The 26,436-nt window shown below is 41.1% G+C and overlaps 1 protein-coding gene across 4 annotated transcripts in view; it reads left to right on the top strand.

Annotated features, from left to right (window-relative positions):
- Positions 1-26,436, top strand: part of LOC135104443 (battenin-like) — a 37,604-nt gene that overhangs the window by 4,227 nt on the left and 6,941 nt on the right. For 3 of the 4 annotated variants that reach the window (XM_064011881.1, XM_064011882.1, XM_064011880.1), the window contains exon 2: positions 9,129-9,378. The exons of the other annotated variant lie outside the window; for it this stretch is intronic. In XM_064011881.1, the coding sequence (XP_063867951.1) occupies positions 9,291-9,378 (88 nt within the window). In that variant the 5' untranslated portion in view covers positions 9,129-9,290. The remainder of the gene's footprint in view (positions 1-9,128; positions 9,379-26,436) is intronic. 4 annotated transcript variants of the gene reach the window in all.

Raw genomic sequence — 26,436 nt, 5'->3', positions numbered from 1 at the left:
TTAATACCACTAGTCTTGTTATAGGATACGCTTAGGTGCCATAATTACCTTACCACCGTATCGCAACAGGAGCTGAGGAACGGGATATGAGTAAACAACAGAAGAGATGCATAGAGATGTACTAGGGAATAAGCAGGGTTTAACGTTCCTGTTGTTATGACGCAACCTTATAGTACGCCACGGTGTGAATACAAAAGAAAACTGGAAGTGGCGCAACGTTATAACCTGTTTTTTTTTTTTCTTGTTATCTACACATTCCTCGATCTTTCACTCTCCCATGGCCCTGTGTTTGAGGACGGGGTAGTAGTAGATGTATAGGTAATCGTAGTCGTCGTCGTCATATTATAGTTATTATTATTATTATTATTATTATTATTATTATTATTGGTAGTAGTAGTAGTAGTAGTAGTAGTAGTAGTGTAGAAGTAGTAGTAGTAGTAGTAGTAGTATAGTAGTAGTAGTGGTAGATTAGTAGTAGTAGTAGTAGTAGGAGGAGGAGGAGGAGGAGGAGGAGGAGAAGAAAGAGCAGCAGCGACAGTAGCGGCAACAGTAAAACAACAACAGCAGCAGTAACATGAGAAAGTTGATGTTCATAACTGGTTCTGTACTCCTTCCTTAGGCCTGATAACTATGATGAAACAACTATAGAGTTACAGCATACGAGTATGTGTGTGTGTGTGTGTGTGTGTGTGTGTGTGTGTGTGTGTGTGTGTGTGTGTGTGTGTGTGTGTGTGTGTGTGTGTGTGTGTGCGTATGTGTGTGTGTGTGTGTGTGTGTGTGTGTGTCAAAACTTAGCGCCCATTGTATCCTAGTATGTCATCCCGGGAGGCATAGAAGAAAGAAGGAAAGAAATTGTAACTTTTCTCATTATTCTTTCTTGAAATACTACCATCACCGAACAGCTGTCATTGTGTTTTCAGAGGATTTTCTAAGCACACGCAGTAAATCCCATCTAAAAAGTGCGACAGTGTGGCAATATGAATTGAGTGTGCTTCCATTCGACTAGAAACTGTGTGAAAACGATTTATTTCTACTTATGCCGACCTTGAAGCTCGGCGCTCTTTGCAGGGGCACAAAGAAACAAACACACTATCTCACCGCTTTTGTAAGCAACCACAATATGTTTCTAGTGCACAATGGAGTAAACACACTATCCAACCTCTGCTACCAGTATAGCGTGACGCTTATATAATTAAGCACTCGAGTCTCAACCTAAATAAAAGAGAGCAAGGCACTGGTCTAGAAAGGATACCCATGAGAGGGAGCCAACGAGAATCGAACTCTTGACAGGTCACTCAGTGTAGGTGATGTTTAGCCAGTCAGGCCATAACGATCACCGACCCCCAAGTGAAGCCACCACTACAAATGTGACGTAGCTTATGTACATCCTTGTGTTGTCTTTTAAAACTAGAAGGTTATGTTAGAAATTATAACCCGTCTGTCCATTTTTGTGTTTGTGAATCTAATAATTTATCTGTGTATCTGTATGTGATTGTTTGCTTTTGCCTGCTTGTGTGTTTCATCACTTATCTCTATGCCTGTCTTTATATAATTGTCTGTCTTTATACGGTTGTGTGACTTCTTATTTAAGTATATGACAGTCTACGTATTATGTATCTACCAGCCAGTGTGCTTGTCACGTGTCCTCTAATTTATCTGTATTGCTGTTTATATATGACTCCCTGCCTGTCTATTTGGTCATGTGTCCTGTCATCTGTCTGTGCACCAGTCTATACATGATTGCCTATTTGTACGCCTGCCCACGTGGCACACTTCAGCACCTCATCACGGAGCGTGCGTTCTATTCAATAATCATACGCGTCAAGCCGATATGACCTTGAGAGCCTGTCGTGACTGTCCACCTGTCAGGCAGTCGAGCGGTGCTGACAGAACAAAGACCAGTAGACCCACGATACATTTGTTCCCGTGGCGCCGATATCCACTCGTCCTTTCCCTGAACACCGCGTTACTCAAGGCATGAAGTATTGAACTATGCGGCACTGTTTTTCATCGCTTCTCTCGTGACGTGTGTACACTAATACTGTCCGTGTTTGAGTTCGTTTCCTGGTATGTGGAAGTTTATGTGTTTGAATTGCTTTCCTTGGTTTCGCCGCCTGATATCGGTTACTTCTCACAGGCACTTGTGGGAGTTATTATGCTTTTCATGGCACATGTGTGATTTTTAGTAGAGTTTGATGAGATAGGCATAAAAAGAACTTCACCGAGAATCCGACTTATTACTCCTGTGGCCTTTGAAGGAAGTCCTGGTGGGAAAACAAAGCATTTAATCAACTCAACACATGAAATTGATCTAATCATCTTCCGTGTGACTGTCAACGATACTTTAGGATAATGAAAAGTAAACCAGTCATCTTGGAGGTGAAAGGCCTCTCTCTCTCTCTCTCTCTCTCTCTCTCTCTCTCTCTCTCTCTCTCTCTCTCTCTCTCTCTCTCTCGCAACAAGCAAACGCTGAGCCACTCCTGTAACATGTGCCGGGGTCAAGGAAAGCCAAGAGAGCAGTGCCAAGAAAGGACGATGAACTAACTGGTAGCGTGGCACAGAAAGAAAATAGCAGTAGTAGTAGTAGTGGTGCTAAAAGTAGTAGTAGCAGAGAGAGAGAGAGAGAGAGAGAGAGAGAGAGAGAGAGAGAGAGAGAGAGAGAGAGAGAGGGAGAGAGAAAGGCGGACTCACAAGAAACGTCAAACTAGCTAGATGGAAGTGTAAAAAATGTATGCCTTGATTATAGGTTCGCGGGGTACAGCCTAGCGAATCGAAGCAGGAATACCAGAACAGCATGGAGGCGCGGTCGCGGTGGCGGGCTCTGTGTTGGCACGGTGGTGGGCAAAAGCAGGGTGCCAGGCCTTGTAAAGGGGGAAGGTCAAGTTTTTGTGTGATGTCCGTACAGATAACTCCATGGCTTTGTTTTGACTGCGCTACTCAGATACAGTGGTCCGTGCTCTGAAGTGTTTTGTTTTCTCATGAGGTTTACTTTGAAAGGCGGGCAAATATGACTGGTTGGATTCTCATGGTTGCTTTTCTCATTCAAGGTGTAGGGTTACTGTTGGGCTAGCACTAGGCAACTAAACATGTTTGTAAATATCATTAACTTCCACTTAAATTTGTCAAATTAAGACGCCGAAAGGTTCGAGAATACGGGAAGTATATAAGCATGGATGGCTGCTACACAGTTAATGAAATGCCACCTCAATGACGCACATCTGCAAAGATACTAAGACCTGTGTATCTTAGGTCCTTGCGTTCCCTAGCAAATAATACACGGCAGTGTATTGGTTAGACAAAAAATACATTTCTATGATGTGGAGCACTAAAAACACACAACATAGTGTGTTGCTCACGTGCCACATGCGTGCCAGCTTTGCGTGGGAGGCGGTGAGGGGGCGGTACCCCACCTCAACAGCAGTGCACTTCAACACTTCCTTTGTCATGGCGTCACTTCCTCATACCGTCCAGCCGAAATTTTATATTCATTTTTTTTTAACTACAAATAAATAAATCTAGAAACAGCAACATCAGCAGCAGCAGTGACAGCATTACCAGTAATAACAGTTACTGTAACGGTATTAATAGTATATCGTAATACATAAAACTATTGATAACTACAATAATTGTAGTTATCAGTAGTTTTATGTACTTCCTTAAAAACCCGTGTCACTTCAATTAGAGCCTATTGAAAGTAGTTAGAGTGCTGGCAGAAGTGTTTCAGAAAATGGTCGTCTACCGCGTGAGGGAGAGGTGAGGCGTTCTGCGTTCAAAGATGTGCTCGTATTATTCATATTACTATTAAGACGCCATGGCTTCTCATTAGGGAGCCACATTCCATGTCATCATAAAGAAAAATTAGGGACCAGAGAATTCTGCCTTTCTCAGGATGATTGCACACCGGGCCAACATTTGTGCGAGATAATGAGGAACGTATAGTTATAATCATTATAACACTATAATAATATATATATAATTATAATAATTATAATAATATATATATAATTATAATAATTATAACTATACATTCCTCATTATCTCGCACAAATGTTGGCCCGGTGTGCAATCATCCTGAGAAAGGCAGAATTCTCTGGTCCCTAATTTTTCTTTATGATGACATGGAATGTGGCTCCCTAATGAGAAGCCATGGCGTCTTAATAGTAATATGAATAATACGAGCACATCTTTGAACGCAGAACGCCTCACCTCTCCCTCACGCGGTAGACGACCATTTTCTGAAACACTTCTGCCAGCACTCTAACTACTTTCAATAGGCTCTGATTGAAATGACACGGGTTTTTTAAGGAAGTTTTTACGATTCTAGTGACAAGTAAGATTTGCTACGTTATCAAAAGGGGAAACCTTCTTGAATACCTGGCATATCACCTCTTTGGCCTTTGAAAATAGTTGTGTTGAGAGAGCGGAGCGTTTCTGAATATAGAAGAGAATTCGGAGGAGGGCATCGGCGCACTGAGGTGACACTCAAGTTAACTGTCGGTGGCGGTGCACAACACGAGGCGCCTTCTGAACACCCCGCACTTGTCTGATCCTCGTGAAGTAAAAACACCGCTGGTAGATTATAACTTAATTCATTGAACGTAAGGACAACACAGTGAGGAAAAAAAAAAAAAAAGACAGGAACAATAACAGGAACTTTTCAGCGACTATCACACGTAGCAAAACACACACACACACACACACACACACACACACACACACACACACACACACACACACACACACACATACATACACATACACACACACACACACACACACACACACACACACACACACACACACACACACACATACATACACACACACACACACACGAATCCAGCACGTGATCCTTAAGAAAGTGGGACACACACACACACACACACACACACACACACACACACACACACACACACACACACACACACACACACACGCACGCACGCACGCACGCACGCACGCACACACACACGCACGCACGCACGCACGCACACATACACACACACACACACACACACACACACACACACACACACACACACACACACACACACACACACACACACACACACATACACAATGAATGAATGAATAAATAAATAAACAAACAGACAAGCAAATAAATAAATAGAGATAGATAAACAATAATAAAACACGCAAAATTAGACGGAGAGAGAGAGAGAGAGAGAGAGAGAGAGAGAGAGAGAGAGAGAGAGAGAGAGAGAGAGAGAAAACACCACATCGAGCTGTTAGGCCTATAGAGACAACCGGTAGCAATAAGGAAGAGCGAGGTGAATAAAAAGCTTGTTTATGTACGCAAGGTTACCGAATACACCTTCCCCCCCCCCACCACCACACCGCCTGTAGCCCTTCATATCCCCCTACAGGCCTCTGGGTAACTGGGGCAACGTGCTAGGGCCAAAAATGTATGTAATTTGACGGTAGAACAAGGTAATATAATGTAGAGAGTGTAAGTAGTGCATAGTGCATTCTTCGTATTGGATGTGTGTGACTGGTAGTGTAATGTGTTGAAGTGTGGTCCGAAGATGGCGGTGTTATGTCAGGTGAGGCCTTGAGGGAGTGAATGGGTCCCTACCCAGCCGGGGCAGGACTGACTGGTGTTGGTGGGAAGGGGTGAGTGCTGTTGATGTGTGTGTGTGTGTGTGTGTGTGTGTATAATTCATCAACAGTGGTGAGGATCACGTGATAGACTCGTGTGTGTGTGTGTGTGTGTGTGTGTGTGTGTGTGAGTGTAAGCCTAAATACTATACTGTCGTGTTTACTGCGGGGAGTAGAGGCTATAGATAGATAGAAAAATAAAAGTGTGTAATCAGCTATACTTACATACTACTGATTCTCACTCTCACACTTTCGTTGTAACTTCCCTCAAATAGACAAGTACAGTCCTAGTCACAGTCGAGTAAACTACTGCACTCACCACCACTCTACGCTGTGCTTTCCTTATTGAGTCACCTGATATGCTGACAGTTTCCTAACATAACCTGAGGACTGACAGATGCTTAACATACCGGAAGACTTGATGTTGAAGGAAAAGGCTAGACACAATGAACGTCCTTTCGTATATTGATCGTTTCCTTACAAAATCTGGCAATTGATAGATTCTTAGCATACCAAAGGCCTGGAGGTTGCTGGAAAAGGCTTCACACGATGAAGATCCTTTGATATGTTGGCAGTTTCCTTACAAAACCTGACAACTGATAGAATCTTAGGGAAGGAAAGGGATGGACGCATTGGAAGTGAGCGTGCTACGTGACTTGCCTTCTGACCATGACTGTACCTTGAAAACAGTTACGTGGTGCAGCCGTCTAAACAAACTGCGTACACCTCTGTTGGAAATAAAGCAAGACGGATCTACCTGTAACCTCTGAGTGAGAGAACAAAGGGTCAAAGAATATAACTGTCACACGAAGAGCAGCAGCAGCAGCACTACCTGGCTCCGGTGACAGATAACGCAAGGTATAAACAGCAAAAAATATACGAGAACGGGAGTTAGGGAGCGATGAACGGGAAGCACGGAGAGTGGCGGCCAGGGAAAGAGATATAGTAAAAAGATACCAGTGAGTGGGATCAGGATGCAGGGGAACAACATACGATGAAAAGGGAGAGGGATGCATAGTAATCAGAGCAGGACAGCAGGTTACGACTGAACGTTTAAGAGGAGAGAGAAAGAGAATAATGAACAGAGAATGGGAAATAGGTTACAGAGAGCTGAGAGCAAGTTAATGGAGCTGGGAAAAATATTATGAAATAGTGCGCAAAAATACCGAGAAACAAGGAAGAATGGAACAAACAGGATGGAAGATAAAGGGGCTACGATACAAGTGCCAAGAGTAGGGAGCAGTTGGAAGATCGCAGGAAGTAAGTGAAAGAAAATGTAAATGACGAGACAAAAAAACGAAATTCTATGCAGTTAATCACGACAGAGAAAAAAAGTAAGAAGATAGTGTGAATAAGGAAAAACGGAAGAAACGAGAAGATTATAAAGAACTTAAGAACAAAGCATTTTTACACTGTACACAAGGTAAACAGAAAAAAAAAGATACAGGAAACATGAACTAACTTCAACAAGGATTCTTATTAGATCACACCCACTTAATGCCAGACCACAGTTCCTTTCATCCTTCTTTCCATTCTTCCTTCCCTTCACACATTCATAGGTCATTAATAGCTAGCCAAGTCAAAACACACCCGCTACACTGTAACACGTTATACAACACATGTTCAGATCCGGTTTTCATTGACCTCCAAGATGCACCTGCGTCGGTCAGCTGATCCCAGTCCAGGTGACCTTCTGGCAGGACCAACTGCGCATCTCCCTCGTTTCCTTGCCTCGAATTCTCAAACGCTTCGGTGTTTCATATCGACTACTCCAAACAAACTAAATTACAAATTATTCGGATTTTCAAGAGTGTTTTTATAATTGTACTCAAAGTTTAACAATGATTCTACGTTTTTAATGGAGAAACACACACATGGGACTGCGACTTACCATCACAGTGGCCTCAGCAAATAGTCCTGATGGGAGAACAAAGTGTGTAAGAATACGAATTCTTGTCTCGGGGTTTGTTTACTCGCACTGTTGTGGTCGCGAGCGGTGTGTTGCTCTATAAGGTCAAGATGCCCATACTTGTTGCGGCTGTGCATAAAAAGCACCACCTTGTCCTTTACTGTCAGTGCGTTTTTTGCTCGCCTTCTGAATTGTCGTGCATTACGGCCATTTCCTACCCAAGTTTAATAATAGTACCGGGGAAATTTATGATACTATCGAAACTAACGCGGCTTTTGTCTGTCTGTCTATCTTTTTGTCTGTGTCTTTGTTCGCCTGCCTGTCTTTTTGTTTGCTTGCTCTGTCTATGTGTCTGTCAGTTCGTCTATCTTCTTTTTTACATGTCTGTTTGCTTGTCTTTCTTTCTCTGTTTGCTTATTTTTTATTTTTCCCCTCTCTCTCTCTCTCTCTCTCTCTCTCTCTCTCTCTCTCTCTCTCTCTCTCTCTCTCTCTCTCAAATACACACACAGGTAAGGTTCGTACCCGTGCTGCGGCATTAAAACCTCTGTGGACGCCCAATATTGTAATGCAGTGGCCACCTGCGTGCCAAGCTCAAGTGATCCAGTATGAGGCGGTTTGCAGCAAGCGGGGAGCGGCGGGGACGGGTGGGGAGGGATGGGAAGGTTAGCGGATGGGTACTGCAAAAAAAATAAAACAGATTATCTTGCTATTTTTTCTCAGCGGTAGTCAGTACTAAGAAGTGGGGAATGCAAGGAGCACAAACGTAAACACTGAGGTCTTGCTTATGTATGTACCGCGGAAGATCACGTGCAGGGAGGGTGAATAGAGTGATTTAGATTCACTTTGATTTACTTAATTGGTGGTAGCAACTGTGTGCCCCCTCCCCACCCCCAATCTCTCTATACGGTCTCCTTAACAAAAAAAGTGCAGTCAGTCTCAGTGCTACGTACATTACTTGTCTTGCGTGACTGCTGTAATTTATGAGGAATCCAGCGCATGACCCAGTTCTTTTCAGCGGGAGAGGTACCGTTCTTTTCGTGACTGTAGCCGGCATTATATGATTTTATTTTCCAATAACTTTGGAGCATAAGGGAAGCTGTGTAAAGCCAGCAGCACTACACATGGCGGTCCCTGTAACACAATTCCTTCTTCATTTTGTTTCTGTTGTTACTGTTACAGACACTTCCAGGGGCTGTGACAGATGTATTGTAACGAGAATAACTTTAACACAACACCTTCACTTCAATGACACAAACACGTGGTTTGCTTTCGTATAACATTATTCCTTTTTCATTGCTTCTGTGTTGTCTTTGTTACCGACACAGACAGACGTGACGAGTTTGTCTTTAAAAGGACATCTGCTACGCTCCAGTGTCATAGACATACGATTTGCTTTCCTATAACATAATCCCTTCTTTGTTCTTCATTTTCTTTGTGTTATGGACAATGTTATAGACACTCCCAGAGGTGTGAAGAGTGATACGTGACGAGTGCATCTTTTGAAAAACTCCTGCTTCGCTCCACTGGCACAGACACATGATTTGTTTTCGTATAACATTACTCTTTCTTCATTTTTCTTGTGTTTTTTTTACTTTTCCAGGCACTTCCAAGGCTGTGGCGAGAGAGACGTATAGAGTGCGTCTTCTAAACAACACCTGCTTCGCTCCAAGGGCCCACATAGACTATTATTGTCCAGTCTATATACTTCGCCACTCACCCTCCCAAAACGTCAATCACGAAGCACCTGACGGTCGCTCCAGGGATGTCCATGGCCCCCCATAGGACGCCTGTGGAGGTGCCCAATAGCCATGATCGAGATGCTGACAATGGTCTCATCAGAGCGACGGGAGGTGAGTGTGCGTCACGGGATGAGATGGTGGTGGTGGTGGTGGTGGTGGTGATGAGTGAGGCACTGACGTGGTGACTGACGGTGTGAGTGCAATTGTTGTTGTTGTAGATGCTTCATAACAGCTTCATTGGTAGCAGTAGTTGACAGTGCCTTTAATAATAGTTGTAATTTGCTTGTTTCTCTGTTTATTGTCAATAACAATCACATACATGAATGAATAAACATATACACATTTATAATATATTAGTCTGCTGAGCATGAGCTCCCTAGCAGACAAATTCTGTTCACACAATGAGAAAAATATTACAATGACGGAATGATTTACAAATGCAAAATAACACACTTATAGACAAGATTAACACACTAACACATGTATCTAAGCAAAATACTTAACAATATGAATCTATTACATTTAGTTTTATTCCTTTACAACTTGATTTTGCAATTTATATAAATACTATTTAAGTTTGATTTCGAAAAGATCAAAATAGTTTAATCTGGTAATGAGTTCCAACATTTCGTCCCAAAATAATGTTGTTCTGAGTCGTGGACATATCAGGTTGATGTTATATCTTCTGGTGCCTTGGATGCAGTGAATAACTCTAAAGCTTTTTTTATTGTGACTATCATCATTTAAATCATTATAAACAGCTAGAAGGCAAAACTAATAAAGTATAAATTCCAACTACAGTAGTTTCAATTCATTGAATAAAAAATGTGTAGAGTCATGCTTTCCTCTAAATGTTATGGTCCTTACCAATTAGTTCTGTGTTACAATGAGGATGTACATACGGCCACGTATGTACATCCCCCAAATGAACAAGCAATACATTATAAGAGGATAACAGTGATTTATGTAAACTTTTCATAGCATCAGTTGTTAGTTATAACGAATCTTATATAATATTCCAATTGCGTTTGACAATTTTAAGCAGACTGATTATATATGATTTTTCCAGTTCAAGTTTTCATCTATAATAATTCCTAAAAATTTAGTACATGCAACCGTTTCAAGCTCACATCCCTCCATGTGGACCGGCCCCGTGGTGTGTACTGCAGACAGATTATGAAATAACATAAATTATTTTTTGTGATATTTATTTTTTAATTTGTTTACTGATACCATTAACTATTTTTTTTTCCAGATTAGTATTTACCACAGCATGCAAATGATTTAAGTTAAGTTATCATGTAAAAAAAAAAAAAAAAAGACCGGTGTCATCTGCTTAAAGAATATAATTAAATTTACTACGGGCAATAATGTATTGTTGTATTGTGCAGCAAGTTGAAGCAGTCTAGGTGGAGTCTCATCATATACTGGCGCTGTGTTTATTTTCAAAGACTTTAAATACTGGTTGATTTCTTGCCTCTTAACAGCATGCAAGGTATAAAGAAATATTTGTAAGATTATTGAGAAACTGTCGGTGATAGTTTTGTTGTACAATTATTTATTGCTGTGAGGGTTCTGCCTTCTTCAAAACATTTGTTGTGAGATCACTATTGTTTTTCATTATTATTATTCCTCCATTATCATCATCATCATTATCATCATCATCATCATCATTATTGTTATTATTATCGTTATTACTCGTATTATTATTATTATTATGATTATGATTATTATTATTATTATTATTATTATTGTTATTATTATTATTATTATTATTATTATTATTATTATTATTATTATTATTATTAGTAGTAGTAGTAGTAGTAGTAGTAGTAGTAGTAGTAGTAGTGTAGTAGTAACAGCAATAATATTAGAAGTAGTAGTACTAATAGTAGAATCACCACCACCACCACCACCACCACCACCAGAAGTATAAATATATATCAGCGTAAAACGTTACTATTGATTTTCTCTTTCAACACATTCTTATCACTAATTACTCAACCCCACCACCATCATTATAAACACCACCACCACCACCACCACCACCACCACCACCACCGGTACACGAATGAATTTATAAGCACGTATGTACAATTTGATGAAGCAGCTTTCCTGCCTATATTTCTAACGAAAGTGACATTTGTCATCCTTTTGTCATGACAGCTATCACTGGCTAGAGCTGCCTCTGAAGTGTATCTTAGGCCTGCCTTCTTCCTCTCCCCATTCTCCTCCCGTAATTCTTGCCCAGCCCCATTCTTCTCATACCTTCTTCACTCCCTCCCCTTTCTCTCTCTCTCTCTCTCTCTCTCTCTCTCTCTCTCTCTCTCTCTCTCTCTCTCTCTCTCTCTCTCTCTCTCTCTCTCCAGAAATTAATCTATGGACCCAAGAGAATGATGACCTCTCACCACCCTCCATCCACGCTACGCGCGATGTATTTATCTAGTTGTAATGTGTGTGTGTGTGTGTGTGTGTGTGTTATAATATAAAAATTGTTCTGAACGTTTAGGTAAAAGAGAGCATATATATATATATATATATATATATATATATATATATATATATATATATATATATATATATATATATATATATATATATATATATATATATATATATATATATATATATATATATATATATATATATATATATATATATATATATATATATATATATATATATATATATATATATATATATATAATTATATATATATATATATATAATTATATATGTGTGTGTGTGTGTGTGTGATCTGACTAACATTCAATTGATTTGCTGCCAGCCTCGCTGCTTCCCACTCCCTGCACGGGCAGGCATGGCGCAGAGTTCCCATTAGAAAAAAATAACTTTTTTTTTTATATTCAACATATCAAAATTTAGTTCTATATCATACTGATAAATGAGGTCTATATGTTCATATACATAAAAAAAAAAAATGTAAAAGTAGTCAAGCCTGGCCCATTCATTTTCTGTATAGTACAAGTTAACACAGGCTTTGTCCAACCTGTATCAGCATGACCTAAACAAGTGTCTGTTCTTCATTAATAGAAAGTGTGAAAATATTTCAAGATCTGACTTCCCTCGTGACTTCTGGCACCTAGCCAAAGACATCTCCAATAATTTTGCTTCTTCATCTTTCCCTCCTTTATTTCAACCAGATGGCACCACTGCCATCTCATCTATTTCTAAAGCTGAACTCTTTACTCAAACCTTTGTTAAAAACTTTACCCTGGATGATTCAGGGCTTGTTCCCCACTCCTCCACCGTCTGACTACTTCATGCTACGCACTAAAAATCCTTCGCAGTGATGTTTTCCATGCTCTCACTGGCCTAAACACTCGGAAAGCTTATGGACCTGATGGGGTCCCTCCTACTGTTCTCCGAAACTGTGCCTCCGTGTTTGCACCTTGCCTAGTCAAACTCTTTCAGTTCTGTCTTTCAACATTTACCTTTCCTTCTTGCTGGAAGTTTGCGTACATTCAGCCTGTTCGTAAAAAGGGTGATCGTTCTAATCCCTCAACCTACCATCCTATTGCTTTAATTTCTTGCCTATTTAAAGTTTTGAATTTTTTTTTGTGATAATAGTAATGATGACAGCTTTTACGCAACTAGAAATATGCGTTGTAATTTCACACGTTATAGGGTTAAATTAAAATTGTAGTAGTAGTAGTAGTAGTTAATGATGTTATTTTTCTTTTCTTTTATGTAGGAAGGACACTGGCCAAGGGCAACAAAAATCCAATAAAAAAAAAATGCCCACTCAAATGCCAGTCCCATAAAAGGGTCAAAGCAGTAGTCAAAAATTGATGAATGTGTCTTGAAACCTCCCGCTTGAAGGAATTCAAGTCATAGGAAGGTGGAGATACAGAAACAGGCAGGAAGTTCCAGAGTTTACCAGAGAAAGGGATGAATGATTGAGAATACTGGTTAACTCTCGCGTTAGAGAGGTGGACAGAATAGAGGTGAGAGAAAGAATAAACTCTTGTGCAGCGAGGCCGCGGGAGGAGGGGAGGCATGCAATTAGTAAGATCCGAAGAGTAGTTAGCATGAAAATAGCTGTAGAAGACAGCTAGAGATGCAACATTGCGGCGATGAGAGAGAGGCTGAAGACAGTCAGTTAGAGGAGAGGAGTTGATGAGAAGAAAAGCTTTTGATACCACCCTGTCTAGAAGAGCAGTGTGAGTGGAACCCCCCCCCTATACATGTGAAGCATACTCCATACATGGACGGATAAGGCCCTTGTACAGAGTTAGCAGCTGGGGGGATGAGAAAACTGGCGGAGACGTCTCAGAACACATTAACTTCATATAAGCTGTTTTAGCTAGAGATGAGATGTGAAGTTTCCAGTTCAGATTATGAGTAAAGGACAGACCGAGGATGTTCAGTGTAGAAGAAGGGACAGTTTGAGTGTCATTGAAGAAGAGGGGATAGTTGTCTGGAAGGTTGTGTCGAGTTGATAGATGGAGGAATTGAGTTTTTGAGGCATTGAACAATACTAAGTTTGCTATCCTCTGCCAGAGGCTCTGGCATTTCCTCTCCTCAAAATTTGGAGACGACCCCTGGATATAGGAATAATACCTAGCAGGTTAAAGGAAACAATAATATCACCAGTTTATAAGGAGGGGACAAGATTCTTGCTAAAAACTACGGATCGGTAGTCCTGACTTCCCCATACCATCTAGATTTTCGAAAAGATACTGAGAAACAACATCATCGTATATCTAGAAACCCACCAATTCATAAGCAACTCTCAACATGGATTTCGTAAAGGAAGATCATATACGTCCAACTTACTAAACTACTATGATTGGTTGCTCCAAGGGCTTGACGTTGTGTACCTGGATTTAGATAAGACTGGATTTAAGCTAATTGAGTTGATCACGGCATCCTTACACACAAGCTCAAAGCCTTGGGAATCATGGGGAAGCTCGGAACATGGCTTCACAGCTTTCTCGCAGAAAGAACACAGATGGTAGCTGTTGACGGCCAGAAATCAGAGAAGTCAAGTCATCAGTGGTGTTCCACAGGGGTCAGTACTGGGTGCACTGCTTTTCCTGGTCCTGATGAACGGCATTAGCCAAGCTGCATACAGTTAACTTCTGTCATCCTTTGCAGACTACATTATCCTCAGCCATGGAATCAACAATGAAGCTGACATCCAGAAACTGCAGACCAACCTCGACAAAATCTCAGAATGGGCTGAAGTCAACAACATGCAGTTCAATGAGGATAAATTTGAGATACTGCGATGTGGCCTTGACTCCAACCTGAAAAACTCCATAGTATTACACACAGCGGGAGGCAAAACTATACCATCAATTCCTGTGGTCAAGTGTCTGGGAATCCACCTCAATGAAGATGCCACCCACAAACAACACATCTATACAACCACAAATAAAGCCAAACAAATGGCTAGCTGGGTCCTTAGATCCTTCAGGTCCAGAGAACAAGTACTAATGTTAAGAGTGTGGAAGGCCTTCATACAGTCAATACTCGACTACTATAGTCAACTCTAGTCATCACACAAAAAAGAGACATACAGGAACTGGAGTCAGTGCAAACGTACTTTACCAGGCAAATGCATGGCCTCAGTTATTGGAAGCGCCTATACTTACTGCAGAGGAGACGATAAAGATATTGAGCTATACGAGTATATGCATGGAAGATACTAGAAGAATGGGTACCAGACTCAAGTACTTCCTCACTGCAAGAGACACGAAACAGCAGAAACGGTCGCAAGTATGAGAGAAAATCGCTACCCACATCTACCCAAGAAAGAATCGACTCTTTTAGCATCCAGTTTTACATACAATGGCCACAGAATTTTCAGTACACTCCCAAAACATGTTAAGAGATATCAAGAGCTGCCCTGTTCATCAAGTTCAAGACACATCTGGACAAATTTTTGAGGTGACTACCAGATGAAACTCCTGTACCTGGGTACATAGCACACTGCAGGGCAGCCTCTAACCCCGTACCAGACCAGATTGATCTCCAGAAAGAAGACTCTAGGGCTGGAAGTAGCGATGGACCACCACAGCTATGAGGAAGACCCTCTAAATTCTACCAAGTAAACCAAGTAAGACGGTCGTGACAAGATGATTAGGGTAGTGATGTATAATGCTATGTTACTCGCGCGACTTGGTGTAAAAAAAAAAAAAAAAAAACTCAGATTATTTCCCTTCCTTTCATTAACATACATGTTAAGTATAACATTTCACTTCATCTCGGTTAACTTCACATCATGTTATCGCATGGCACCTCATCCACACATGACGCCTAATATTCATCTCATTTCACTGCACTCACACTGTGTCTAGAAATTTCGTATGTATAATATATATATATATATATATATATATATATATATATATATATATATATATATATATATATATATATATATATATATATATATATATATATATATATATATATATATATATATATATATATATATATTTTTTTTTTTATACATGCTAAGTTTATAGACACAATGCGAGGGTACAGTGAAATTAAAAAGAAGTGAAATTAAGTGAAATAAAGTAAGCTGCGGTGAGGCGAGATGATATAATCTGAAGTGAGGTGAGGTGAGATGAAATAAAGTAAAGAAATGACAGTCTATAGAGACAATATGAGAATGCTGCCAGATAAGGGTCAGGCCCTGTATAGTGTAGATGCGATGCCGTGAATTAAGGTAAAGTGAAGTGAGGAGGTAAGATGAGTTGAGGTGAGGTGAGGTGAGATGATGTGAAGTGAGTTTATGTGAGATAAAATAAAATTAAGAATTCACAGGGTTGGTTGAAGGAAAGAGATGACGGTGGTGTGGTGAAAATCTAGTGACCACTCCCATGGGCTCTATCATTTGCAATATTACCATAAATGACAAACTGCGTGGCCGTTTGTTTTTTTCTTTTACGGTGCTCGGCCGCCGTCCCTTACCAAGAGGAGTGGTCTGTCTGGTCCCCTTCTTGCAAATGAAGTTGGCTGAACTAATTTTCCCGTTACCTCTAAACACTGTCCTCGTTTCAGAGCACATGTTGTGCAGGAAGGAATTCGGTTGATTTGTTGTCTTTATTGAAAACAACGTCTTCTGCACCTTTCAAGTGCTTCCTTGGTGTTTTCATTGCCAAAGTGGAGTGCCACAGGGATCAGTATCAGGGCCATTGTTGTTTTTAACATATATCAATGACTTGGATAGTGGAATTAGTAGTGATGTTAGTAACTTTGCGGATGACACAAAGATAGGTAGATTAATTAGGTCAGAATCGGATGCCATCGCCTTGCAAGCAGATTTAGATAGGATGAATGAATGGACGGACAGATGGCAAATGCAGTTTAATATCAACAAATGCAAAGTACTTAGCGTAGGTAGAGGAAACCCACACAGTAGGTACACGATAAACAACGAGACTCTGGTAGGTATAGGGTACGAGAAAGATTTAGGAGTTATAGTTAGTTCTGAACTCCGTCTAGGAAAATAATGCATAGAGGCCAGAAACAGGGCAAATAGGGTATTAGGATTCGTTTTTAGGAGTGTTAAAAGCCCGAAGTAATATTAAAGTTATACTTGGCGTTGTTCAGACCTCATCTAGACTACGCTGTGCAGTCCTGGTCCCCACATTACAGGAAAGATATGGGTCTATTAGAATCAGTACAGAGGAGAATGACTAAAAGGATACAGGGGATAAGGAGTATTCCTTACTAGGCGAGATTGAAGCTGTTAAATTTAGATTCTATAGAGTGACGTAGGTTAAGAGGGGACCTGATAGAAGTCTTAAGTGGTACAAGGGTTATAACAAGGGGGATGTAAGCAAAATTCTTAGGATCAGCAACCCGGATAGAACAAGAAATAACGGGTTCAAGCTTGAAAATTTAGGTTTAAGAAAGAGATAGGAAAAAACTGGTTCTCAAATAGAGTGGTAGATGAATGGAACGGACTCAGTAATCATGTTATTAGTGCTAAGATATTAGGGAGCTTTAACAGAAGATTAGACGGGTTTATGGATGGGGATGATAGGTGGAAATAGGTAGGTATATTTCATACAGGGACTGCCACGTGTAAGCCTGGTCACTTCTTGCAGCTTCCCTTATTTCTTATGTTCTTATGTTCTTAAATCTTTTCACAAGAATGGTTAAACTTTCTGCCACATGGGACGAGTCAGATGTTTGTGGAGGAACCTGTGAGAGACAAGGAGCCTGCGCTAGAGGGTGAGACACACTCTGCTCTTCTCCCATCGTGGGTATTATTCCCTTCGTATCTTCTTTTTCACTTGCAGGAATTCCCTCTTGCAGCCCTGCAAAAAAGCTCTCATCGGGGAGAGTTTTTCGTCATAGTGCCACTCCTGCCAGCCACCTTCTATATTTTGCAGTGAGTGGCAACATCTGTGGCACAGCTGATATGCTGTATTCTACAGCTGCAGCTTGGTGCTCGCAATTTTTCTAATTAGTGCATGTGCATATGCCATCTGTGAGGTCAACATAAAAAAAACTTGTCCTGGTGTTGATTGGCTCTGCACCTCGTGCACAGCATCGCCCACAGGTGTCACAAGTATAATAGGCATGGAGCTGAAAGTAGCCACAATCTTACTGCGCCGCCTCTCCAATACCACTTCTATCAATTTTTGCTTCATATATTCATCAAAGACTTCCGCGATGAAGAGAGAGAGAGAGAGAGAGAGAGAGAGAGAGAGAGAGAGAGAGAGAGAGAGAGAGAGAGAGAGAGAGAGAGAGAGAGAGAGAGAATACTTTTAGCTACTCATGAAAAATATTGGGGGGAGCTTCGTCTAGAAGGCGCGCGCTCCTATTGCCTCTAGTTTCCATGGGTTCGCTATCAGAACAAACTCCGGGAGTATGCTTCCCGGGCAAGGCAAAAAACATATGGTCCTGGCGGTAGGGGAGGCTTGCCCAGCACGTTATCTGTCAAGCTGGACAAGGAGGATGAGAGAAAAAAAAATGTCTGCTGCAGGATTATATGACGCAAATGTGTGTGTATACACATACAAACACACACACACACACACACACACACACACAGACACACACACACACACACACACACACACACACACACACACACACACACACACACACATATATATATATATATATATATATATATATATATATATATATATATATATATATATATATATATATATATATATATATATATATATATATATATATATATATATATATATATATATTTTTTTTTTTATTTATTTTTTTTTCCAACAAATAATTTTGGACACTCACTCATTCATTCATTTATGCATATATTAACAGAGGCTCTTAAGATTACATATATGATAGCTTATTCTATATTTCGTCATCATTTGCATCGGCAGAACCTCAGCTTTCCCTGACAAAACAGACTTTAGGGGATATGTACTCGTATATTTGTCTCATCAAGAAAGAGAGAGAGAGAGGGAGGGATTTCCTTTATTGTGCTGTATCCATTATGCAATAAAGTTCTGAGACGTTCAATCCCCAAAAGAGTCACAAATAAATCTTTAGGGCTTCAGACTGCCGATGCAGTCATTTTAATATGTACGTGTACATATTGAGCAATCAATATTAATTTTTGGTAATGTATTTAGCTCCTTTTTATGAAATATGAATAAAATTCATATTCATATTCAACAGTCTAGACATAGACCAGATGGCACCACTGCTATCACATCTGTCTCTAAAGCTGAACTCTTTGCTCAAACCTTTGCTAGAAACTCTACCATGGACGATTCAGGGCTTGTTCCTCCCTCTCCTCCATCCTCTGACTACTTTATGCTACCTATCAAAATTCTTCGCAATGATGTTTTTCATGCCCTCGCTGGCCTAAACCCTCGGAAGGCTTATGAACCTGATGGGGTCCCTCCTATTGTTCTCCGAAACTGCGTCTCCGTGCAGGCACCTTGCCTAGTCAAACTCTTTCAATTCTGTCTATCAACATCTACCTTTCCTTCTTGCTGGAAGTTTGCCTACATTCAGCCTGTTCGTAAAAAGGGTGACCGCTCTAATCCCTCAAACTACCGTCCTATTGCTTTAATTTCCTGCCTATTTAAAGTTTTTGAATCTATCCTCAACAGGAAGATTCTTAAACACTTCACAACCTTCTATCTGATCGCCAGTATGTGTTCCGTCAAGGCCGCTCTTCTGGTGATCTTCTGGCTTTCCTTACTGGAAATCAAAACACAAAGCTTTGATTTCCAAGCTACCCTCCTACGGCTTCTATCCTTCTCTCTGTAACTTCATCTCAAGTTTCCTTTCTGACCGTTCTATTGCTGCTGTGGTAGACGGTCACTGCTCTTCTCTTAAATTTATTAACAGTGGTGTTCCTCAGGGTTCTGTCCTGTCACCCACTCTCTTCTTATTGTTCATCAATGACCTTTTAAAACAAAATTCTTGTCCTATCCACTCCTACGCTGATAATACCACCCTGCACTTTTCCACGTCTTTTCATTGACGTCCAACACTTCAGGAAGTAAAGATTTCACGCAGGGAAGCCACAGAACGCCTGGTTTCTGATCTTTCTAAAATTTTTGATTGGGGCAGAGCAAACTTGGTATTGTTCAATGCATCAAAAACTCAATTCCTCCATCTATCAACTTGACACAACCTTCCAGTACTATCCCCTCTTCTTCAATGACTCTCAACTGTCCCTCTCTTCTACACTGAACTTCCTCGGTCTGTCCTTTACATATAATATGAAATGGAAACTTCACATCTTATCTCTAGCTAAAACAGCTTCTACGAAGTTAGATGTTCTGAGACGTCTTCGCCAGTTTTCTCACCCCCTATATGCTAACTCTGTGCAAGGGCCTTATCCGTCCATGTATGGAGTATGCCTCACATGTCTGGGGAGAGGGTTCACTCCTATCGTTCTTCTAGACATGATGGAATCAAAAGCTTTTCGTCTCATCAACTCCTCTACTCTAACTGACTGTCTTCAGCCTCTCTCTCATCGCCGCAGTGTTGCATCTCTAGCTGTCTTCTACCGCTATTTTCATGCTAACTGCTCTTCTGATCTAGCAAACTGCATGCCTCTCCTCCTCCCTCTTCACAATACTTTCTTCTTTCTCTCACCCCTATTCCGTCCACCTCTCTAATGCAAAAGTTAACCAGTATTCTCAATCATTCATCCCTTTCTCTGGTAAACTCTGGAACTCCTTGCCTGCTTCTGTATTTCTACTTTCCTATGACATGAACCTCTACAAGAGGGAGGTTTCGAGACACTTATCTTTCAATTTTTGACTACCGCTTTGGACCCTTTTCTGGGACTGGCAATTCTGTGTTTCTCTTTCTACTTTACGTTTCATCATTAGCTTAGATTTGCTTGGTGACGTGATGATTTGTGTCATGTCATCATCGTATATTGTATCTGGACAATCAGGTCCGGGGGAAGGAAGATCATTTGTATATAACGTATAAAGCGTAGGTGAAAGTACACTTCTCTGTGGGACACCACTTAATAAAGCTATTTCATTACTGTTTTCATTCCCAATATTTATAGTTGCCTTTCTGTTGTCTAGAGAATTACATAGTATTTTTTTTCTAAAATAAAGGGTAGTCCAAGTCTTAATAATTTATATTTTAAGCCATTATGCCAAAGTTTATCAAACGCCTTAGCTACATCTCTTAAAACCATGTAAACTTGGTCTCCTTTTGCTAAGGCATTTGGAATTTGTTCATAAGTTGTTATTATAGCTGTGGTTGTTCCTCTATACGGTCTGAAGCCATGCTGCCTTTCTTTTATTACATTATTTTTCGAAATGAAAGTATTCAATCTGGCCAATATAATTCTCTAAAAGGTGAGAGTGTCCGAGTGTGTGCGCGAGTGCCTGTGTCTGACCGATAGTAGAGTCTTTCGGTGCTTACATCCGAGGAGCATTCACACATTGCTCCTTATATTGGTCTGGCCGATATAAGGACTCTACTATCGGTGCTTACATCCGAAGAGCACTCACACACTGCAGTACTTGGCAGAAAGTGCATGAAGAAATAGAAAGGGCAACACAAGCATTAATAAACAACGGCTTCAGTGAAAAGAACATCGTCCACCAAACCAAGCAGATCATCGGTAAGTGGCATAACTGTCACGATCCCGGTTATCTTTCCAAGAAAGTGGACGTTGCACTGATACCAGAAAGTTTTAAAGGTCTGGATTTTTAAAGACCTCGAATACCTACCCGACATATCCGAAACCGCCAGCTATTAAACCTTCTCACAAAACCCTTACCTTGGCACAGCACGCCAGGAATCACCTTAATACCAGATCAATGTTGGGGTAGAAAACACAATTATTCTATATAATAACAGGATATATTAATAATAATGTTAACTCTCAGACAAATTGAAGTAGTACACAGTAAGGGAAATCAAGGAACAAATTTCTACCCTAGACCAACGCAGTATAATTCCCACACTCACTCACAAAAGATCCCTCTTTTTCTCACGCTCTTATATCGCGTCCCTTATTGCTCAGAGGTTATACACATCAATACATGACATTCCCGTCACTTCACAAAGAACTAAAACCCTTTTACTCCTCCATAGACCGCTGAAATATTTTCTCCAGTTGCGGGAATTTCCCTAGACGCTGTCATCGCGTCACCAAATAACAATTTCCGTATTTTACCTCCTCAAACCTCAAGACATCAGCACATCACCATAGAGCACCTATAACACCATAACACCATCCCCAAAGACACCAATGACGGCACACCACCACCGCAGCACCAACCACAAAATGGCTGTCTCTCACCCCAACGCTTCCCCTCAGCGTTACATAACCAACACCCCTCACCAACCAAATTTCAGCGGACAGGAGCTCTTGGTACCACAAAAGACTCACCAACCTGATCCTGGATATCTAGGTTATACCGCCACATCACTAATACCTCCATACACACACACACACACACACACACACACACTCCATCACCACACCACACCCGAATTTATCCCCTGAGACATGCCAACCCTCTATTCTCCCTCAGGGCCTTCGGCGATCTGAAATTCCGCTGAATCAGGTGCGAGAGACGAACAGACAGGTGTCGCCTCTCGCCTCAACACACTCTACCTCAAATACACCTCTTCCCTTACATATACATACATGTAAAGAACTTAAATTATGAAGAGAGTAATACTACACGATATAAAATGAGTAAATAAGTCCCATACTAACTTGTAACTAAGAATAAAGATATGCACAGGAGGAAAACGGAACACGCGGGACACTAAGAAAACGACTTCCTTTTCAGGGTAAACTCGGCCAATATAATAACACCTCCAGCTCTTCTGAAGACTAAGAAAGTCTGACATCACCATATACTACCGTGCCTTCTTCTTCCCCACAACATAGAAAGAAGATGAAAGAATAATTACACATAATGAAAAGAAATGTCAAGCCCTCAGACCCAGAAAGGAAGATAAAGCTCCAAATATACTACAGGAACAAGAAAACCACCCACCTCCTACTCAGAAACAGTCCCCCCATAGAAAGAGAGACAACCCAGAAGTCACACGCCATGTATAAGTTCACCTGTAAACGAGGAGACTGTGACATCCTCCCTTCAACTTACATCGGCATGACGACGACGAAGCAGTATCGACGACTCACTTGCCAACTAACATCCGGAGCCCTCAGAATACACTTTCAACATCAGCACTGCATCAAGATCACAAGAAAAGACCTGGAAGAAAACACTGAAATTTTAGATGTGTACAAATGCGAGATACCTTGCAATACTTGAAGCACTTAAAGAAATCAATCCCAGGCTCAATGTACAGACAGAGGATTTAAGGACCCTGCTGACTGTTGAGCATGGATCAAGCACCGCCGTGACATAGCAAGCCCACCAGCCAAACGGAGCCAACCAATCAGCGCCTCCCACCGCACCCACTTAACGAGCCCATCAGTCGCGCCGTACCACCCAATAAGCGCCTCTTACGGCCCAGACCGACGCGTTGACTCACGGCATAAATAGCAGCCTCCCCAGCGTGTCCAGCCTCAAGGCCCACTAATCAACAAGTTTAAGTTGTGTCCAGCCATTCCACAGCTAACGAGGAAGGGTTAAGGAACCCAAAATCGCGATATAGCAAGCATGACTAACTTCGGCGAAGTTACCAATAAAATTTCAAGAAAGAATAAGACTCTTATAAGATATATATATATATATATATATATATATATATATATATATATATATATATATATATATATATATATATATATATATATATATATATATATATAAGAAAATATCTTTAAGAAAATAATAAGTGCTGATCTAGCGATCAGATTTAATGAAACGTGTAAGAGAGAATCTCCTGCCCGTGTATACGCTCAGCATATATACAGACATACAGATAGACGGACTGACAAAAAAGGCAAATATACGCATAGATAAATGGACAGAGAGGTAGATTTCAGATGAACAAACTGAAAGATATATAGATAAACTGACAAAACTATAAATACAAAGATTTAAAGATGTATCACGCAATTCTTTACTCGGCTGTAATGCATAAGAAAACGGACTTTCCTGACACATATACAACACATCGAACACCTTCTAAGAATGCAACAAACAACAAAGAAACGCACGTACAAAGAAAGCCTACACGGATTAGAATATGAATACAACATTGTAAATATGAAAGTAACACAAGACAATATTTGAATCTTCTATTGCTTATTATGTATTCTTTCAGTACTGGTGAGGGAACGTCTACATAAGAAGAAATATATGAAAATATAATACTGATAAGAGAGACTTCTTTTTTATATTTAAGAGAGGTACTGGCCGGTGGCAACAAAATGCTATAAAAAAAAATCCCACTGATGGCAGTCCCTATACAGTGCAGTAAAAATAAATGATCATCCGAAATTTAAGAAACCTCCCTCTTGAAACTGTTCAACTCCGAATAAGTAAGCTGAAGGAAGTGCAGTGTCATAGAGCTGTTGTGGTATTAGGAGTCGTTATTGTGTTCTGTGTCATGCTACTGTATGTACTGGCATTGATTAGTACGAAAATAAAGAGCTGATTGTGTTGGTCATGCACTACATATAATAAATGGGCAAGGACAGCACAGCGTATTCGAATAATTACCACCGGACAATCTAACCCTGAGGGAGATGACGGGGCATAAAACCCTCATTCACGCGGGGTTGTCAAGGTTGTTGTACTAGTACGAGTAGAGTGCTGTAGTTGTAGTGGTTATAGTACTTGTGTTCCCGTGAGTAAAAGGAAACACGTAGTGGACGACTGTGGTATATCAATATAAAATGGTGCTGTGCAGAGGTATCACAACGGCTACGTCCTTCCTTCCCTGAGGGAAGGCCTAGACTGGGCTCAGTGTTCACTGAGTCGCCGCCCATGTGGCCGGGTCAGATCCGGGCGTGAGGTCGAATGCTGCACGGGGGCTGCGTCCATAACCGGAACATTGTACAATCAAAATGTCCCTTATTTTCATGAGAATGAATAACATTCCCGCACAGTGCATCAAACATCATCCAATCGAAGGTGTTACAATCAAACACTCTTCATTTTTTTTTTTTACATCAAAATTATGAGACAAGCTCATGATTATGGATTCTATAATATACTGTTACGTAAATCACGAGAATTCCTGCTTCGTGGACTTTATAAACCTAATACATGTAGAGTTAACATCCAAGTATGTGTCTTCCTGCGGCTTGTGAGAATACATTAGTCATCCTTCCTGACGCAGAGTGGCCTGTGTCGGCGCGATGCTCAGACACAAGCCGACATGCAAGCAATTGAGATTCGCGCATCAAGTTGCGACTTGTCAGCTTCCTCATCCACGCAACCATTCTGGCGTAAAGGAACACAAACCAACATATAGACCCTATCGTTGTGTCTTGCTGCAGAGAAAATCACTACGTCACGAGGCAACATCACGGCGAGCTCACCAGTGCGAGTGAATTTCTACACACACACACACACACCCACACACACTTCCTTGTGAGGATGCCAAAGTCAAGGTTAAAGAGATCTGTCCGAAAAAAAAAATAAATAAACAACCAGGTAACAGGTGTTTTAAGCTGTGAAGCAACTTAAAGGACCTTCTCCCAGCAGCTGGGGGGTTCTAATTTTTAGACGCGTGGCAGACCTGGCCATACAGAGCCCACCTGCACACGCCACGCCGTGTCGCGATCACCGTGATGGTTGCGGCGAATGACATGTTCTTATAAATGACTGTGTTTTCAATATGTGGAGTTTTATCTACATTCTGATCACACTATCGTGTTCACGAGAGTTTTTCCTACTTAATGTGATAATTTATCTCAGCATTCAATGATTAACTGATGAAAATAGCGAGCATAAGTAAAACATGTTATAAACATTTTTTTTAACATCTTCACGGTTCGTCACAATAACATTTTTTTTTTGTCAAGTTTTTACAATACATCTTGATTCTACAGTGTGAGAGCACTGGAACACTAGATTTTGAGAGGGTAATAAATTAACGCCCTATCATAGGAGAGAACCATTTGCCATGCGGGCAGGTGGACGGAGCCTGCATCAATGCGCGCGGGCCCAGGTGAGCGGGTCACGACCTCGCCAGGTCTCACTCCCGGCCGGGTCACCCAGCGCCCGAGAGGTGACCTCGACTCCACCCGAACCAGCCTGCAGAAAGAACAGCGTGGTGCAGCGGTAAGCCGAAGCCCTGACCGACGAAGCTGGCTTTCATCGAAGCAGACTGGAGGAGTGAGTACACCAGGGTGAGTTATTTGTGGTAAGGCCTGTTCTCGAGCGCATATCCAGTCACCCAGCGTCCACGTGGTCGTCGCTCCTTGTGCGGCAGAGTGATACAGTGCATAGTGCCGGCTAATTACCTCCGTGATCCAGTAACTTAACATAAAGCTGTGCTCTCACAACGTAGAAGGACCGGGCATTGGCCCCGCTTCCGGAGGAATAGGTATTTCTTTCTATGTGCCGCTCACGCGCCACTGAGTGTAGCCATAGCTAGCCAGGCCTTTGTTGGAGTTACTGTGTAAATATAAGTCAAAGATTTATGACTGTGCTTTCTTTTGAGTGTCCTACCCTAGTCTACCTGGAGACTCAACCAGGAGTCGCATGTGATCGGCAGGTGTTAAAGTGTAAAGGGACCCCGAACCATGACATACAGTCACTG

This window comes from Scylla paramamosain, chromosome 10 (genome assembly GCF_035594125.1).
Source record: "Scylla paramamosain isolate STU-SP2022 chromosome 10, ASM3559412v1, whole genome shotgun sequence".
Taxonomy (NCBI): Eukaryota; Metazoa; Arthropoda; class Malacostraca; order Decapoda; family Portunidae; genus Scylla; species Scylla paramamosain.
The sequence above is the reverse complement of the archived record's forward strand: the minus strand, read 5'-3'. Positions and strand labels throughout refer to the sequence as shown.